This window comes from Galleria mellonella, unplaced genomic scaffold, assembly GCF_026898425.1.
Source record: "Galleria mellonella isolate WM207_F2 unplaced genomic scaffold, CSIRO_AGI_GalMel_v1 utg38, whole genome shotgun sequence".
In the NCBI taxonomy this organism is placed as follows: domain Eukaryota; kingdom Metazoa; phylum Arthropoda; class Insecta; order Lepidoptera; family Pyralidae; genus Galleria; species Galleria mellonella.
The window spans coordinates 525272-545056 of NW_026442090.1; the positions used below are offsets into that span (position 1 = coordinate 525272).

The following is a 19785-nucleotide window of genomic DNA, read 5'->3' on the forward strand; positions in this document are numbered from 1 at the left end:
CGGGCCTTAGCCAAGCATGGTTGTCTTTAAATTATATATGAGGACGATGACAATGATGAGGAAAGAAATTTCCTGACTATGCGGCAGGTATTGAGGATGACCGCTTTCTGTAGCAAATCTATTGTATTGGTAGGAATTTGTACCATATCTAACTGCTTGTGAAGATTTTTGGGTATGATTCCTTTAGACGATAGTATTATTATAATGTTTGATTTTTTAATTTTTAGTGAGTGCATTGGTAAAAACTGTAAAACCCACCAAAAATATGTATATAAATAATAAAACCCCTCAAATAAATAACTACGATGGTTTCCAAAGCCACAGTTTTACCCCATTAACAAAAAAAGACTGTGTTTATGCCTAAACCAGGTAGTTTAATTTCAAAACGAAACTACTAAACTGTTTGTGATAAAATTTGTATGAAATCTATCTGTAAATATAGGATATATACAGAAAAATAATTTCCAAAATCGGTTTAGAACTGACGGAGTGTACTATATTTGTAAAATCTTTATTGTACATAATTCAAATTAAGCACTGATAAATGATTTAATATACAATGACGGACTTATCCCATAAAGGGATCTCTTACAGTCAACCTTTGAGAAGCTGAAAGAAGACTGTAGAATGTATAAGGGTAATAACCGTACAATTAAAGATAAACTAAATAATACCCAGTAAAAAGTTGAATATATAATACAATAAAAACAGCTGTGTGATGTGTGAGTGATGAGGTAACAAATACATATAAAAAGAGAACCTTCCTTTGGAAATCAGCTGAAAATAACTCTCCTTTCTTCTGTAAACTCATATTGTTTATGCAAGACGATTAGCAGTAATAATTGTTATATGAATTAAAAATTAACACACACAGGTCGAAGGTCGAACATTCTAGAATTATACATTGGTACTAACTATGTACTATAGTTAGCACTTTACGTTCCTACTAATATATGAGCTAATCACAACATAGTTGCAATTGCCACTGGCATATTTCTTCTCTTGTTCTTTTCACTTGTTTCGTTTTTTTACTGTTGAAGGGTCTTTACTATTTTTTATTACTATTGCTTCTCGGAATTAAGAGTTTTTTATTACCTGACTAGCTTTTTACCTGCTATTTCGTACGCGTAGATTTCAAAAGTAGGAAATAAAATATTTTTTTTTATATCACTGAGATGGCAAACAAGCATACCACCCACCTAATGGAAAGTGGTAACCGTTGCCTATAGAGATGAGCAGTACCATGGACATAACAGAGTATACTGTTTCGCACATGATACCCCCCATGCGTTGCCATTCCTGAGGACTCAGGTGTTATTCCTCTTTTAACTGTAATATATAATATACCACTTTTTTTCTAATCTTTAATTCTAAAAAATCTATCCATTTAGTATTAATTTTACGCTGAAAATAACTCGTTTCGGGGACTTCCCTTGTATTATGTGTAAATAGTAATTTCACAAAAAATATTCTAAATTTGCACAGCTTATCGTTTTATAACTGCCTTATCGATGATATAATACGCATTATCAAAACGCACATATCTATTCCAAATATTGTGTACGAATCTAGCTATATTTATTTATTGACAGTGAATTGACTCATTGATTACATTCATTGAAGACCAGAGGGAGAGAGGGAGGGCCATATTCAGTCTAAAAAATATATACAAAGTTGTCTTTTTTTTTTATTTATAAAATATTTCTCTTCTATTTCAGATGCAGGAGGTCTATGCCTAAATCGAGGGTGCTGTAGTAAAAAGGACGGGGACTTATTTGTAGCCAACGCCCGGACACAATTGCAGCAGTTGTTAAGGAATGAACTGGAGAAACTAGCGTCTACCCTCGCAAGCAGAGCGAAGAAGGTCGATGGTGAGTACTGTTCTTAAATAGATTTGATAAAGAGACTGTGCTATATTCTATTGGTATTTTACCATCAATCTAACGCCAACTAACAGAATACATTTTTAATTAACTTCTTATGTAATGTGATTTTTCATTCAATTGAATGGCATTGATTTGAATTTCATACAAAACATTATTATTATTTCCTGTATTTCGGTTTGAGGCATATGAGGATATGGCAGTAAATTTATAGGGTACAAAGGAATAATACTTAAGTTCTCAGGAATGGCAACGCATGGGGGGGGGGGTATCATGGGCGAAACAGTATACTCTGTTGTGTCCATGGTACTGCTCATCAGGTGGGCCGTCAGCTTGTTCGCCATTCTAAGTTGCATAAAAAGGTTAATACTTTATTTTACACATAGTTATAATTTATTAAAAAATATATTTAGAAATAAAGATGTACAACAGGCGAGCTTAACTCTGTAAGAATTCTCTTCCTGCAAACCATTAGTTAAATCTATCTTACACGTTAATTTCTCTACAATTCGGTATTTTCAGATTTTTTTTTATTTTCTCTATTCAATTTTACAAATTGCTCTGAATACTAATAGTATGAATGAATCAACTTTGTTCTAAAACAATATAAACTGTTCAAACATATCGAAACGTTATTGTGACTTTTTTTTTAATGTATGATAATGGTATGGTAACCCCGCCTGCGCTAACGGTATACGCTGGCGGGGCACCAGTGAGGGATGATAGGTGAGAATGAAAAGGCAGGTCAGTTAGCCCATCGTGATGAATACACCTAGGAATTGGCACGCTAGTATTTGAGGGAAGCACGTAGAGGTAGACCTAACAGGGTGTATTGCTAGCAATGAGACTGGTAGTCTACATTACTAACAATCCCTTCCACAAAACGTTATTGTGTATAACTGCGTATCATAGTAGTAGTAGTAGTATCATAATTACACATTTATGGGGTCAAATAATTCTGAAATAAAATAAAAAAAGTCTTAATATTGACAGCAATATACATATTATGTCTAATTTAACATTGCTTGGTACTTCGATAAGCTGCAAGTAGTCATGCTATTTATATCATCTTGCCACTTACTCACTGTAATGTTCTTAGCAGATATGCGCTATGTTACGAAACACTCACGCGCATATGGTCAGCCAAGATTCAATTTGTGTCTTCGATATACGAAGCCGTTGTGCATGATTTTGTTTCTTTTTTCAACTAACTTCAACATTCTTTATTGCTTTATTTATTTTATTCCTTTATTTTTATGTCCTTAAAGGATATATCCCTATTCGATATGGTGCAACAAACAACATCGGTTAGATTTTACAATAACAAATAGTAAACATTACAGTTCTTGTGAAAAGGGATTGGTAGTAAGGAAGTCTAATTGACCTATTCCTAGCAATACACACTGTCAGGTCAACCTCCACGCGGTTCCCCCTGTAAAACCGTCGTGGTTAATTCAACTGACCTGCCTTTTTATCCTCACCTATCATCTTTCACTGGTGCCACGCCAGCGTATCCCGATAGCGCAGGCGAAGCTATCATTCCATTATTACCCATTAAAAAAAAGCCTTTGTGAATTCCATCAGAGAACATGAAGGATATTATCAATTGGATTGGTTTCTTTTTACGTTTATTACCTCATAACTCCGTTAGTTGTGAACCGATTTGGAAAATTCTTCTTTTATCTGAAAGGATATACTTACAGATTGGTCTCATAGAAATTTTATCAAAATATGTTCAGTAGTTTAGTTTTTAAATTTCGAACCGATACGATATATAGGGATATATACGATCGTATAGGGAGGTCAAGGATATGGCCTAGGATAGAACTGGCTGGAGGAAGATGGAGAAATTAGTTGCACCGACAAGTGAAAACTCTTAAATGAAAAGAAGAAGGACCTCATAACCTTCAAGAAAAAAGCGTATTCCTTTTTAAAAGGCCGGCAGCACACCTGTAATGGCGTTGGTGTTGTGGGTGATCGTGGGCGGCGGTAGTCACTTACCATCAGGTGAGCTGCATGCTCGTTTGCCCACTGTGTTCTAAAAACAAATAATAAAAATATAATAACTGTATGTAGGTTTTTATTTTTTGTGAAACACGATCATAATTATTGCGAAGCTGTTTCTTTATAACTGCAATTGACAGAACCAGTATGTGCCGAAAATAACAATTACGTACGAATCAAGAAACAATTTCGTCACCATCAAAAACTTTATAAGCAATAAGCAATATATTCGTAGATAGGTAGCATTGGATGATTTAAGATTTTCAATATTAGCATCATCATATCAGTTGCCACGCTTGGTAGACGGATTGACAACCGCAGTTAGGCTTTGGTATTTTTTTTTTATTTTTATTGTTAGGGAGGCAAAGGAGTAGACGGTCCACCTAATGGGCAATGGGTAACGTCGCCCATGAACATTGCAACATGAGAGGAGTTGCTTGTGCGTTGCTTGTTGCGTTAGGTTTTGGTGATGTTTAAAGAGGGATGCTGGTTCTAATCTCTCAACCAGGAGGGAAAGGGATTGTTAGTAAGGGAGACTTAGAATCCTATTACTAGCAATATACGCAATCAAGTCGACCTCCTCGCGGTTCTCCCTGGAAACTATCATGGTTAATTCCTGATGAATTCATCATGATAGGCTAACTGGCCTGTTTTCATTCTCATCTATCATCCTTCACTGGTGCTCCGCCAGCGTATCCCATTAGCGCAGGCGGGATTACCATACCATTTTCACCGACCGAGTTCTGCGGTAACGACCATAAAAAAACCTATAATTATTACACCTATATTGTTATAGTCGTAGAATACTGACGGATCAATATAAACATGTAATATTTGTCAGATCCGTCTGTATTCTACGACTATGACGATATACCTAGCACTCTATCTGTTAGTAAACTTTTAATTAGGGAGGAGATGGGATTGTTAATAATATAGATTAATAGCCCCATTACTAGCAATACTCTCTATCAGGTCGACCTCCTCGCGGTTCTCCCTGTACAATTCTGGCTACTCGACCTGCCTTTTCATCCTCACCTATCATCCCTCACTGGTGCCCCGCCAGCGTATACCATTAGCACAAACGGGGTTACCATTTCATTATTATCCATTTAAAAAAAAAAAAAAACTTTCAATATTAATTGAAAGTTTTTTTTTCAAATTTCAATTCAAGGTCATTTAATCAAAGAATAATTGAAGTATTTTTAGTGAACACAATGTATGATTCACATTGAATTCGATCACTCTTCGTAGGTATCAATTTATTAGATTGATTGTTGAATTATTGTCCATTGTGAAGCAGTGTGTTTATTCTGACTGGCAGTGTGATGAACGATCCAGTACCGAGCGATCGTACGCAAAAAAAAAAACAATATTTTGTCTATGCTATAATGTACTGAAAAAGGATAATGCGATCGTAACGCAAAAAAAAAAACAATATTTTGTCTATGCTATAATGTATTGAAGAAGGATAATATTACGTAGTAGGATTAAGATTTATTTCAATATCTCAGAAGTGCATTGTAGCAACCGCAAGCGTCTCATACGGCTCCACCCACGCACGTTTCATTATTAGCCACTTTCCCGTTAACTCGCTTCGATTTCTCATTTACAATTAATGAAATAGCTTCTTCATAGAGATAAAGTTGTGTAATGAGTGTAGATTAATAACCAGAGGGAGACTTTGTACAAAAGTCGATTGTTTAGGTACCTCTGTCTCATTCGTGTTTCTACCGTGAAGCAGTTGTGTTTGCATGGCTGTGTTTCAGTTTGAAGGGTGGAATATGGCGTGAATTTACTGGATACGGAGGAATAACACCTGAGTCCTCAGGAAAGGCAACGCATGGGGGGTACCATGGGCGAATGTCTATAGGCGACGGTTACCACTTTACATCAGGTGGGCCGTCCGCTTGTTTGCCATTCTAAGTTGTATAAAAAAAGTCTACATTTTTAGGAATTCCAAAATGTAATTTAATCTTAAGTAGCCGTTTGGTCCCGGCATAGAATAGGCCACCCCTTCCTTTCCCGTGGATGTCGTAAGAGTCGAGTAAAAGTGGCCGAGGAATGGACAGCAACGTCCCTCTTAAAGCATCTCTAAAAGCCTAACTTTAGTTGCCAACCCACCTGCCAATCGTGGCAACTACTGGCAAAATTCCCCTTCTGGGGAAAACTTATGTCCAGCAGTGGACAGTTACTTTGCATAATCCGCAGGTTTTTTTTTTTAAATTGGTTTCTCGTGCTGAAGGCGTAATATTAACGAACTAGTGTATATAATTATTTAGTGATTTATATAAATTAAATCAGCTTTCAAAAAAGGATTCAAAATACTACAGTATTGGGTTCTTCAAAAAAAGGGTAACGAGGTTTCTTCAGGGTCAGCAAAGCGCGCGTAATGCACCTGGTATTGCAAGCGTTCATAGGCTACGGTAGCCGCTTACCATCAGACGAATTTCGTGGTATATAAAAAAAATGTACTCCTAAGAATCTCACACGTATCTCGTCTATACAAAAATTAGTCCTTCGAGCCGGACAAAACCCTAATAGAACGTGTAATTAACACATCTGTCTTCACTAATTTCACATCCTCCGCATTCACTCGGAATAAAATCAAATTAGAATTGACACTTTAACGAAAATGTTACAAATTAAGACGTGAACATACAATCAACGTACCGTGGGATCCGGGAGTTTGAAATGAAAGGTTTGAAAGTGGTCAAGTCAATATTTACTGTGGCGGCCGCCGGTGGCCATTAGTGATGTGCCGTGTCAGGCTAACCCGAGTACTGACTCGAATACCTTAGAAATATTCAAGTACTCTAATACTCCCTGTATAAAATGCAATCGGATGCACGATTATTGAATACAGTTCTCGAATATAGTCGCGTCTCTATTGTAAGTTTTATGTTTCTATTACATTGTAATTTTTTTTTTCTCTGAACATTTATTAATCTTTATTAACAGCAGAACTTCAGAAATCAATTAGAAAAGTATTCGCGTCCAATGAAATACTAGAATACCTATTCATGCATCTATTCAAGTACATGTCTGAATTCTCAGATGTCGAGGATCGAGTCAGTATTCAAATCGTTTTTATCGAGTAATTACCAAATACTCGAATACTGAAAAACTCCGTTTCGGCACATCACTAGGCTATTGACCAGTCGACAAGCGCGGCACTGGGTAATTAAGGTTTAGTTGACGCACTCAATCTTTCGATGCCAATGGCAGTATATAAGGGGGAACAGTCGAAGAAATTATGAAGTGTAGATAGATACCTAATTACCTTTCACATTTTATAATTTTTATTATTTCTATATAGCTGTTCCGGTAGACGTTGTCCGGTCTAAATTCCAAATAGGAGGGAAAGAGATTGTTAGTAATGGAGACTGAGACATATATACCTATAGACATGAGCAGTACCATGGATATAACAGAGTATATTGTTTCTCCCATGATACCCCCCCCCCCCCCCCCGCGCGCGTTGCCATTCCTGAGGACTCCGGTGTTATTCCTCTCTACCCTGTAAGTTCGCTGCCATATCCCACCCTTCAAACCGAAACACAACCATGCAAACATAACTGCTTCACGGTAGAAACACGAATGGGACAGAGGTGCCCAAGCAAACGACTTTTGTACAAAGTCTCCCTCTGGTAAAGTATCTATTCGAGTACATGTCTGAATTCTCAGATGTCGAGGATCGAGTCAGTATTCAAATCGTTTTTATCGAGTAATTACCAAATACTCGAATACTGAAAAACTCCGTTTCGGCACATCACTAGGCTATTGACCAGTCGACAAGCGCGGCACTGGGTAATTAAGGTTTAGTTGACGCATCAATCTTTCGATGCCAATGGCAGTATATAAGGGGGAACAGTCGAAGAAATTATGAAGTGTAGATAGATACCTAATTACCTTTCACATTTTATAATTTTTATTATTTCTATATAGCTGTTCCGGTAGACGTTGTCCGGTCTAAATTCCAAATAGGAGGGAAAGAGATTGTTAGTAATGGAGACTGAGACATATATACCTATAGACATGAGCAGTACCATGGATATAACAGAGTATATTGTTTCTCCCATGATACCCCCCCCCCCCCCCCGCGCGCGTTGCCATTCCTGAGGACTCCGGTGTTATTCCTCTCTACCCTGTAAGTTCGCTGCCATATCCCACCCTTCAAACCGAAACACAACCATGCAAACATAACTGCTTCACGGTAGAAACACGAATGGGACAGAGGTGCCCAAGCAAACGACTTTTGTACAAAGTCTCCCTTTGGTACTACTAATGCTCCGTCAGCGTATATCAATAGCACAGACGGGGTTGGTAACCCCGATTGCAACCAATCCATTTTCACCTATCGAGAAAAACGTAAAATACAGGTAATTCGCTAACAGTTTTATATTTGTTGCAGTCGAAACTCTTAACCAGTCAAAAATACTATTGACTAGCAAAATCAGTCAAAAGTATTTTTGACCGTATGCTTTAGTCAAATCTTTTGATTAAAATAACAGTTAAAAGTACCTAACCTAACCGCAAATTTGCAGTCAAAAGTACTAATAACCAATAAATTTTCAGTCAAAGCCACTTTTGACCAACCTGTTCAGTCAAAAACACTTTTGACAGGGGGGAAAGAGATTGTTAGTAACGGAGACTGAGAATCCCATTGCTAGCAATATACCCAACCAGGTCGACCTCCTCGCGGTTCCCCCTGGAAACTTTACTTTACCAGAGGGAGACTTTGTACAAAAGTCGATTGCTTGGGTACCTCTGTTCCATTCGTGTTTCTACCGTGAAGCAGTTGTGTTTGCATGGCTGTGTTTCGGTTTGAAAGGTGGGATATGGCGTGAATTTACTGGGTACAGAGAAATAACACCTGAGTCCTCAGCAATGGCAACGCATGGGGGGTATTATGGGTGAAACAGTATACTCTGTTATGTCCATGGTACTGCTCATGTCTATAGGCGACGGTTACCACTTTCCATCAGGTGGGCCGTCAGCTTGTTTGCCATTCTAAGTTGTATAAAAAAAAAACTATCATGGTTAATTCCTGATGAATTCATCATGATGGGCTAACTGGCCTGTTTTCATTAACATCTATCACCCTTCACTGGTGCTCCGCCAGTGTATCCCGTTAGCGCAGGCGGGGTTACCATACCATTTTCACCCATCAAAAAAAAAAAATACTTTTGACTGATTTCGCTAATCAATAGTACTTTTGACCGGTTAAGAGTTTTGACTGCAACATATTCATTACTTCACATAACTAATAGGTACGTATTAATTATCATAAAAAAACCTACCGCAGTGCATTTATATGTTACGCTGGACCTGCAGAGTAAATAGACTGTTATATGAATTATACAATGAACGTTACATACTGTTTGGAACAACATTATAGTTATATTAATACATCACATAATAATGGACAAGTTATAACAACTATTCGAATACAAATTTAATATTTAAATACGCCTGACAATGACGTTACAAAACCAAAGGGAGACTGTTCAAAAGTGTGCTTGGACACCTCTATCCCATTCGTGTTTCTACCGTGAAGCAAGGCCTCTAGACAAGTGGCAAGCGAATACGTCGATGGAATCGACATCGCTAGCGAGTCCGTGAGATAGAATGTGATAGAAACGCCGGGTGACACATTCCAACTTACAGACTCGCTAGCGATGTCGATTCTATCGACGAATTCGCTTGCCATTTGTCTAGAAGCCCAGTTGTGTTTGCGTGGCAGTGTTTCGGTTTGAGGGGTGGGATATGGCAGTGAATTTACAGGGTACAGAGGAATAACACCTGAGTCCTCAGGAAGTGCAATGCATGGGGGTATCATGGGCGAAACAGTATACTCTGTTATGTCCATGGTACTGCTCATGTCTATAGGCGACGGTTACCACTTTCCATCAGGTGGGCCGCCGTCAGCTTGTTTGCCATTTTAAGTTGCATAAAAAATGTTTGCGTGTTTAAATAATAAAATCATATATTTCGCAATGAAGACAGCGGAACTGAGTAACGAATAAGTATTTTAAGTAAGAAAATAGGAAGAGTAATCAGTTAAAAAGAAACATCTAGAATTATAATTTATTCCAATTTTAAATTTAATTATTTATTTTAAATCGTACGGCTCGCCATCGCCAGGAAGTTCACCTTCATACCCTACAGCCTAAATGGTCGCGTACAACACGGTTTCAGAGATGTTTTCTCCCACGAACACTCAGGTTATGGAATGAGCTCCCTGCCTAGGTTTTCCCAAGAGACTACAGCATGGGCTTTATCAATAAGGGGGGTAAAGAGGTTTCTTCAGGATCGGCAACGCGCGCGTAATACCTCTGGTATTGCGGGCGTTCATAGGCTACGGTAACCGTTTACTATCAGGTGGGCCGTATGCTTGTTTGCCACCTCAGTGGTATATAAAATTTCTAATTTTAAATACATATGTAAAATTGTAATATTAATAGGTATATAATAATATATTAATAATTAATTGCATGAATTCACTCGATTTTATTTCTTTAATATAAATTATCGACTCGATTTAAATTTCGATTCATCGTATTGATCGAAATTAACGATTTAATTTAACCAATGTCGATAACAAGAATTATCAACGTTCGTTCAGAATTCACAGAGATCGCTATCAAAAAGCAGAACTGCATTGAAATCTTCCTTTTTTGAAATCGGTTATGTGGGGACAATTCAAAAGAAAAGAGGTCCGAAACAGGAAAAGCTCGTGATTAATATCTAGAATGACCGCGATGTCGGTGCATTTATCTAATTGGCGGATTTTTCTGATCGGCGCCGAGCCCGACGGCCGGACCATATATGGGAAAACGGGTCCCAGTACCGTTGGCAACAGTTGGCAATTACCGCACGGGACAAGTGGAGTGTTCACATCGACAGATTTCAATCGACTCGATTCCATATTATTGCAGGATCGTCAATAAACTTTAGGAGATACATTGAAGGATATCGATTAATTATATGACATTCTTTTTTTCAAATTAAAAAAGTCTTCTCTCGTACAATACTATATATATATATATAGACATAATAAAAAATTTAATTTATTTATTATTAATAATACAATGGCGACTCTAGTGAAAATTAGAGGATGTCTATTAATCATATTGATGTTTTTTTTTTTATAATTTAAAATAGGTTCATACTTTTTTTTTAATAAAAAAAATGTGTGGGTATATACTGTAATGAACAATTGAATTTATTTGTCGGTATATATTGCTTTTTATTTGAAATAAGTAAAACATTTTTAGTGAAGTTGACATAAGATTTATTTATTTATTTAATTGAAAGGCAAAAGTTAGACATTCCAGCAAGTTACCTCTATGTTCCATTTCCATCTGTCTGTTTACTGTATATCTATCTGTTTACTGTATAGATGATCTGGTAGTAGTTTTATTGTTACACTATTCCCTTTGGCCGCAACAGAATATCAATGCTTTGCTCTTTTGAGGGCGCAGCAATAAACTGAGTTGTGGCCATTTTGTATTGCTATGGCACACTCACAAACGAAAATTGTATTTAGCTTTAGCTTAGCTTTATGTATTTTTTTTTTTTTTATCATTTATGTTATCTCGCTTTTTTTGTATATCTATGTTGTAATTTGTGTACTGTAAGTAAGTAATGCAAATAAATTATCTATCTATCTATCTACCTGTCAACTTTTGGGATGAACAGTGACTCACGAACACGGTATTTCATTATTGGAAATTCTCGGATACCTTCCAAAGTCGTGAAGCCGTGATTTACAATACTTATAAATGAGATTTGTTGAAATTTTACTTTAAGTTCATGTAATTTCTCTTACAAATTCAACGTTTTGTTTATGGTTATCAGGAATGTTCTCAGAATTTTTTTGGTAATCGTTTCATATTCAAGATCCCAGTATGGTTTGCGGTGTACAATTCTGCAAAGCATTACTTGGTCAAGCATTAGCAATGCAATTGGTAAAAGTTGATTTATAATATTGAGCTCCGATAAGTCATACATATTGTTACATCAAAATATGTGATAATGAAATAGTGTGTCTTTAATCCATCTGTATGTAATAATGAAAAGGTAATAGGCAAAAAATATAACCTGCATATAATTGGGCATTTCATTCAGATGCTGATCTAGTCGGCTGGCTCACATCTGAGTGAACTGCTTTAATTTGCTTTTCTTTTTTACTAATATAAATTGTAAGAAAATTGTTACTAACAAAATGGGCCAAATTGTAGTCTGAGTAATAAAGTATATTATTATTATTATTATCCTATAATTGTTTTATATGAATTTTCAGTCGACTTTTAAAAGAAAAAGGTTTCGACTATATTTTTTTTTTATGTTTGTTATTTCATAATTCCGTCAGTTGTAAACTGACATTTTATCAAAATCGGTTATGTAGTTTAGTTTTTAAAACAAAATAACTGGTATTGTCACTATAGAAGCTGCTTTTTTTTGGAAGAAAACCTTAATTGAAAATAATAAGCGTCACCATTTAGCGGTACTTTAAACAGAATTCGCTGTTTGTCCTTTCAGATAAAAAAAAAAATTCGAATCGATTTTTGAATGACGTAAAAAATACAACCGAATCGAGAACCTGCTCTTTTTTTTAAAGTCGATTAAAAATACAGATGAATTAAAATTACAGCTTCCTTTTTTAAATTCAATAAATGTGTATAATTCGATAATACTGATAAGTAATGTAATTATTTAGCGTTAGATGGCGTTACGGACTGGATCATACCGTTCATCGTGAAAGAAGTCTTAATAGCAAATACTCGATTCAAAGACGAAAAGAAACTGATTAATTACAAAGCAGTTAATAATACACTTCCGTCTATATTTTCCGCGTTTTTTTTTTTTGACGTACCGATCTAAACGTACGTGCATTATTGATATTCGACAAGTAAGTAAGTAATAAATTAAATGAAGTGGTTAATACAATGTCATTAATATTGGACCTAAACGAACATTTTTTTTTTTTCACTTATATACTTTCCAATTTGGAAACAGACATTACCCTGTTTAAGTGTTTAATTTTATAATGAAATGGATGATAATGAAATGGTAACTCCTCCCGCGCTATCGGTATACGCTGGCGGGGCACCAGTGAGAGATGATAGTTGAGCAAAAAGCAGGTCTGTTAGCTCATCATGATGAATTCATCAGGAATTAACCATGATAGTTTCCAGGGGGAACCGCGAGGAGGTCGACCTGATTGGGTATATTGCTAGCAATGGGATTCTCAGTCTCCATTACTAACAATCCCTTTCCCCCCTAACCCGTCACGTATTTATACGTGTACATTCATAGTAATTAATTAATGGATTATTAATAAGTTAATTGCTATTTATTGATACGTTTCCAATTACGAGGTAAATAAACGGTATGCGAAAAATTATCACTAATTGGTTTATCAAACAAAATAAACCGAGGCATGTAGGTTCGTGCAATGGAGATTCCGTATAACTATGAAATCCGGTAATTGAAATAATACAAAAACAACAACATTTTGACCCACCAAAAAAAAAATATAACGGGGGGTGGGGGAAGAGATTGTTATTAATGGAAATCTTAAGACGCTAAGTAAGAGGTAACAAAAAACAAACTCACTTTCACATTTACAATATAATATTTTTAATTAAAACAAAATTAAAAAAAAAAGGCAAAGCGTCAATCTGAAGAAAACTAGTAAGTACATTAATCGACATTTTCAAATTTCAAAATAATTATAGCCCTATCCAGTTTATTTTGGCTTAAAAAGTATTTCGTTTCTAAACTAAACTCTGCTCCTTGTGCTCATTTGATCCATATTAATTTAATGGGCGGTATGAAACAATATCCTAATATTTAAAAACGTACACTTCTCGTAACACGAGTCGGGGGCCATTTAATTTTATGTCTCACACCTCCGAGTTAACGACTAATTTGCATCATTTTTATTACGGCGGGAACAAAATATCGGTTTGTTTTGTTGACAACGGATTAAGATGTTGTTAATGTACTATTTTCGTTTTGGACACTTTTATGAGTTAAATGCGGTTATGTATCTGTTAGAAAAGGTAACCAAGTGTTGTTGAAATTATCACCGAAACACTCTCGGAACAAAATTAATTAAAGAATCTAAATATTTAATCAATTCTTTAATTATTTCATCATCATCATATTAGAGATTTACCAGAGGGAGACTTTGTACAATAGTCGATTGCTTGGGTACCTCTGTCCCATTCGTGTTTCACCCGTGAAGCAGCTGTGTTTGCATGGCTGTGTTTCGGTTTGAAGGGTGGGATATGGCGTGAATTTACTGGGTACAGAGGAATAACACCTAAGTTCTCAGGAATGGCAACGCATGGGGGGTATCATGGGCGAAACAGTATACTCTGTTATGTCCATGGTACTGCTCATATCTATAGGCGACGGTTACCACTTTACATCAGGTGGGCCGTCAGCTTGTTTGCCATTCTGAGTTGTATAAAAAAAAACAGACTTTAATTGTCCACTGTTAAACATAAGCCTCCTCCTAGGGGTTTTGCCAGTAGTTGCCACGCTTGGCAGGCGGATTGGCAACCGCAGTTGTGCTTTGGAGATATTTTAAGAGGGACTCTGCTGCCCATCCTTCGTCTTCCCTTAATCGCCTCTTACGACACCCACAGAAAAATAAGGGGTGGCCTATTCTTTGCACATCGGATATTAGCAAACAGTTTTTATGGTGGGGTCGATTATTTTTTCCCGATTACGTCACATTGATAAATCTTTTTGTAACAGACAGTGCGATCGATTCGGAGACGTCCTTTCTCTATACGTATTGTTTTAATTCGATAGTTTTACGAAAAAAATGTTTTATAGACTATCATAACATAATTTTATAATATTTTAGATTTTAATCTATTCCAAATTAGTTCATATTAATTCTTATAATAAAGATATATATCAAATTTTAATTTTAAAGAAAGGTTTAGAGAAATAGCGCTTCTAAATCGACAACAGTTTTTATTCCAGTGTAAGTCTTATAATAATTTTGTCAAGTTCCCGTTTTTACTGTCCTTCATTAATATAAAAAAAACCTGTATCCAGAACTAGAATGTTAGTTGCTACTATTATTGTTAAGAAATCTAAAAATATCTTGGTATTAGATTTATTTCAATAACTAACAATATCCGTGATGTATGTGCGTTCATCTCGTATTATATCCATAAATTAACCCCAACGATACGTCCGTAGATTTAAAACATTTTCTAAATATAACATTTTGACGTATTGCCCCCTCCCCCCACGAATAGCAGCTGTGTAGAATGCGCGCGCGCACGTGCGCGGGGAACCGCCGCCGGAAGGACGTTTGCGAAATAGCGTTATTCCAAGATTTCAACGTTAAACAGTTGGTAGCATATGCAAACGTTTAATGCATAGTTATGCATAACGCATGCAAGTAATAGTGTTGTGTAGAAAACAATATAATTCGAAATTTATACTTTTGAAAGTTTGAAATCAGAATACTTATTCTGTTCACACTGTTCATGCTTATTCTGCGAACACTTGTTCTAACTGAAAAAAAAATTCTAATGATTTGTACTGATTAATATATTCGTCACTAACTATTCGCCCCAATTTCGCACGTATATTTTGTATATACGCTTATATTTTATATATGTTTTATACGCCATCTAAGAGTGGCCTAATTCTTTTTTTTTTATACAACTTAGAATGGCAAACAAGCTGAGACGACCCACCTGATGGAAAGTGGTAACCGTCGCCTATAGACATGAGCAGTAACATGGACATAACAGAGTATACTGTTTCGCCCATGATACCCTCCATGCGTTGCCATTCCTGAGGACTCAGGTGTTATTCTACCGTACCCAGTAAATTCACGCCATATCCCACCCTTCAAACCGAAACACAGCCATGCAAACACAGCTGCTTCACGGTTGAAACACCAATGGGACAGAGGTACCCAAGCAATCGACTTTTGTAGAAAGTCTCCCTCTGGTTCATGGGTTCTCCTACTTCTGAAACTCACAAGTACGAAATAGCGGGCAAACAGAAACAAATGGTTCAGTTTTTGTTTATCTGTAATAGGATAAAAAAAAAATTGTCATGCATTAATTATGAAGACATATTACGGCCGGTCAACGCACAGCCATAGAATGTATTTACTGCATGTAGTGTTATGGATTTCGTCATTTGGAACATTAATCTTTTTTTTTTTGTACTACAGTACAGTGTACTTAGTTTTTGTTGTCTCTATTATTGTTACTAACGTTTACCTGCCAATTTGTTTGTTTATACTTGTTACTAGCGACCCGTCACGGCTTTGAATAAATGAATGAGTATACTTTATTTGCATTTTACAATATTGGCAATAAGCAAGATAATTAACAATTTACTAGAGGGATACTTTGTATAAAAGTTGTTTGCTTGGGCACCTCTGTCTCATTCGTGTTTCTATGGCTGTGTTTCGGTATAAAGAGTGAAATATGACAGTGAATTTACAGAGTAAACAGGAATAACACCTGAGTCCTCAGGAATGGCAACGCATGGGGGTATCATGGGGGAAACAGTATACTCTGTTATGTCTATGGTATTGCTCATGTCTATAGGCGACGATTACAACTTTCAATCAGATGGGCCGGCAGTTTGTTTTCCATTCTAAGTTGCATAAAAAAAAGTTTATAGAATTGTATAAGTACAGTAAGCCGGTCTTATTGCTGAGAGCAATCTTTTCAAGACAACCTTAGGATAATGGACTTTGCACGGGTGGTAGAGTATATATGCTTATATTTTTGCATCAGCTTATTGCGTCGAGTATAAATTGGATGGGTATAGTGAACTATCCTTAAAAGATAAACATATTCCATCGCAGACTTTTTTTAGACCTATAAAAGAGAAGCAATCTCATCATACATTGTTTCGTTGTATCTCAAACGGATTAGTCAGCGTTTTCAATGAAAGCTCTCAATCGACTTGATTTCTTCCGACATCTTGAACAATTATCGTCATATTTCAAGAAATTAACACAATGCAATATTAAATATACGTATTAACTTTCCTTTATGAATCACTCTATTAGGTTAAAGTTGCATTAAAATTCGTTGCATAGTTTTAATGAGCTAAGCGTACAGACAGCGGGAAGTGACTTTTTATACATATAGAAATAGATATATAGAGATATACAGAAATTATCTTCTTATTAGTTATTATGAATAAATAAAACTCAGTAAAATCAGATTTTAGATGTAGTAGGTACTTCATAGTCATGTAAATGACAAATCTTAAGTTAAAACAATAATAATACAATTTCTTCAGTTAAACATTCTATTAACTTCGGAATGATTTAATTTAAGAATGCAATTATAAATCTTTCACATTTTATAAAATATCCACATACAACATTTTCATCCAAATCTATTTAACCATACAAATAATCACAAATTTGTTTGCTTTGTCTAAATTCGCTTTAGAATGCTAGGCATCCATTAATTGCATAAAAACACGTGCGTGTCTGCATCTATACGCCGATAATTTGTTGGCGAATTTACACATTCAGAAGGCGCGGCTTTCCTGATCGATTACAGCGCGTTTGAGTGCAAAACATCTAAGTTTCCTGCTTCCTTGTACCAGACTTATACTCTACTGCATTAGATAACTAATAGCCTAGTTATACTACAGCTATTTATACTAAAGTAAATATTCCTCATAGATAGATACTCTTTATTGTTTCCTCCAAAAGAGTGCAATAGTAAACTTATTGGGGGAAAGAGATTGTTAGTAATGGAGACTGAGAATCCCATTGCTAGCAATATACCCAACCAGGTCGACCTCCTCGCGGTTCTCCCTAGAAACTATCATGGTTAATTCCTGATGAATTCATCATGATGTGCTAACTGGCCTGTTTTCATTCTCATCTATCACTCTTCACTGGTGCTCCGCCAGTGTATCCCGTTAGCGCAGGCGGGGTTACCATACCATTTTCACCTATCAAAAAAAAAAATAGTAAACTTATTATAAATATAAACAATTACAAAAAATAATTACAATGAGAAAACAATGGGCGGCCTTATCGATCTCTTCCAGGCAACCTTTGGATGGAGAGGAGTAATTATAAACAGTTTGATCGGAGGCACGATGAAAATTCTATTATTTCTAAATATGGACTTAGCAACTTAACGACTCTATAAATCGTAATCATTCGAAATGAAGAAGGAAAGTACCCTAACTTTTTACCGAGTCAACAAACATAACTTAAATATTAGAATGTCAAACTTTACATCTGTTATTCATGTTATGAAGAAGAAAGTTTTTTTTTGTTTATAATGGATGACTTTAAAATTACTCCGAACACCGAAAGCTACATTATCAGCCAGTAACATAAGCATATTATTTTTAAATAATATGCCTATGTTACTATTCGGGGGATTTTGCCAATAGTTGCCGCTTAGTCTAACCCGTCTGCCGGGTTAGGAACCGCAGTTAGGCTTTGATCATGTATTAAGAAGGTCGCTGCTGCCCATCCCTCAACTATAAAATTCCCTTAGTCCCCTCTTAAAACAGCCACGGGAAAGAAAGGTTTGGCCTATTCTATACTGTAACCACACAACCAAAATAAATACATACATGGTATAATCTCTGTTTCTTTCCCGTGGGTGTCGTAAGAGACTAACTAAGGGAACTTAATGATCGAGGTATGGGAGGCAACGTGCCTCTTAAAACATCACTAAAGGCTGCGGTTGCCAACTACTGATAAAAGCACCGACGGGGGACGACGGTTCAGCAGTGATCAGTTAACGGCTGATATGATGATATCATGATGGTGATGATGATGATATAACTTGTATATAGATTGCTTAATTACCTACAAAGTACACACCTGTCTTTGTCTTTCACTAAATACGTGCCATATACAACACCAACTCTTAATATTGAGGACTCCAATTTGGTAATGGCCGTGTCAAGATGATTTATGAACCAAGATAATGACTGTCTTATTATAAACTATACACCAACTAATAGATATAAGTTTATGATGCCCAATATAATTGCCCTGTATTTACATCACATCTCAACTGCACTCGTCCGTATCAATCGATTAGGTTAAGTATTATATGGTCATTTCATGGATGGGTGATCATATATTATGGTGACCGTTGTTTGGAGGGAGCACTTAGTTATTTACACTAATTGTTCTGCCGATATTAGGAATGTATACAATAATTCGCGGCGTCTTTTGAACAAATTGGAAACTTTTAGTATCCATTTAAGACTTAATCGGATTTAGTCATAAGACAAAAGAGAGCGTTAAGGTATTGCAGGTGTTCATAGGCTACGGTAACCACTTACCATCAGGTGGGCCGTATGCTTGTTTGCCATCTCAGTGGTATAGTGGTGAGGTATGGGCAGCAGCGTCTCTCTTAAAACATTTCCAAGGCCTAACTGCGACTATCAACCCAACTGCCACCAATAAAGAAAGGCCTATGTTCAACAGTGGACAGTTAACGGCTCATATGATATGGTATGATATTATTGCCCTTTCCTTCTTCATTCACAGGTTATATAAAATGAAATTTAATATTATTTGTTTTTTTTTTTTAATTCTTCAAGTAACTGACATTAATAACTAATAATGGCAAACATATGGTATATACATTTCTTGTTTGTTTCAGATTATTTTAAGAAATTGTTGGAAATGTCGAAATACAGTTTCGACAACATGTTCAAACGGACCTACGGCATCATCTACGAGCAACATTCGTACATCTTTATTGACTTCTTCGACCAACTAGAAAAGTAAGCTTCCTGTTTTATCTTTTTTCTCTTGTTGAGATTGCAACATTAAATTTTAGTTACTTTTAAAATGTTGTTACTGAAAATGGTAATTCACTTAGGTGTATTTTAA

The 19785-nt window shown here is 36.0% G+C and overlaps 1 protein-coding gene across 2 annotated transcripts in view; it reads left to right on the plus strand.

Moving 5' to 3' along the window:
- The window catches only part of LOC113523072 (uncharacterized), a 126981-nt gene that overhangs the window by 78884 nt on the left and 28312 nt on the right, over window positions 1-19785 (plus strand). For both annotated transcript variants that reach the window (XM_052897785.1, XM_052897787.1), the window contains exons 2-3: window positions 1719-1871; window positions 19553-19676. In XM_052897785.1, the coding sequence (XP_052753745.1) occupies window positions 1719-1871; window positions 19553-19676 (277 nt within the window). The remainder of the gene's footprint in view (window positions 1-1718; window positions 1872-19552; window positions 19677-19785) is intronic.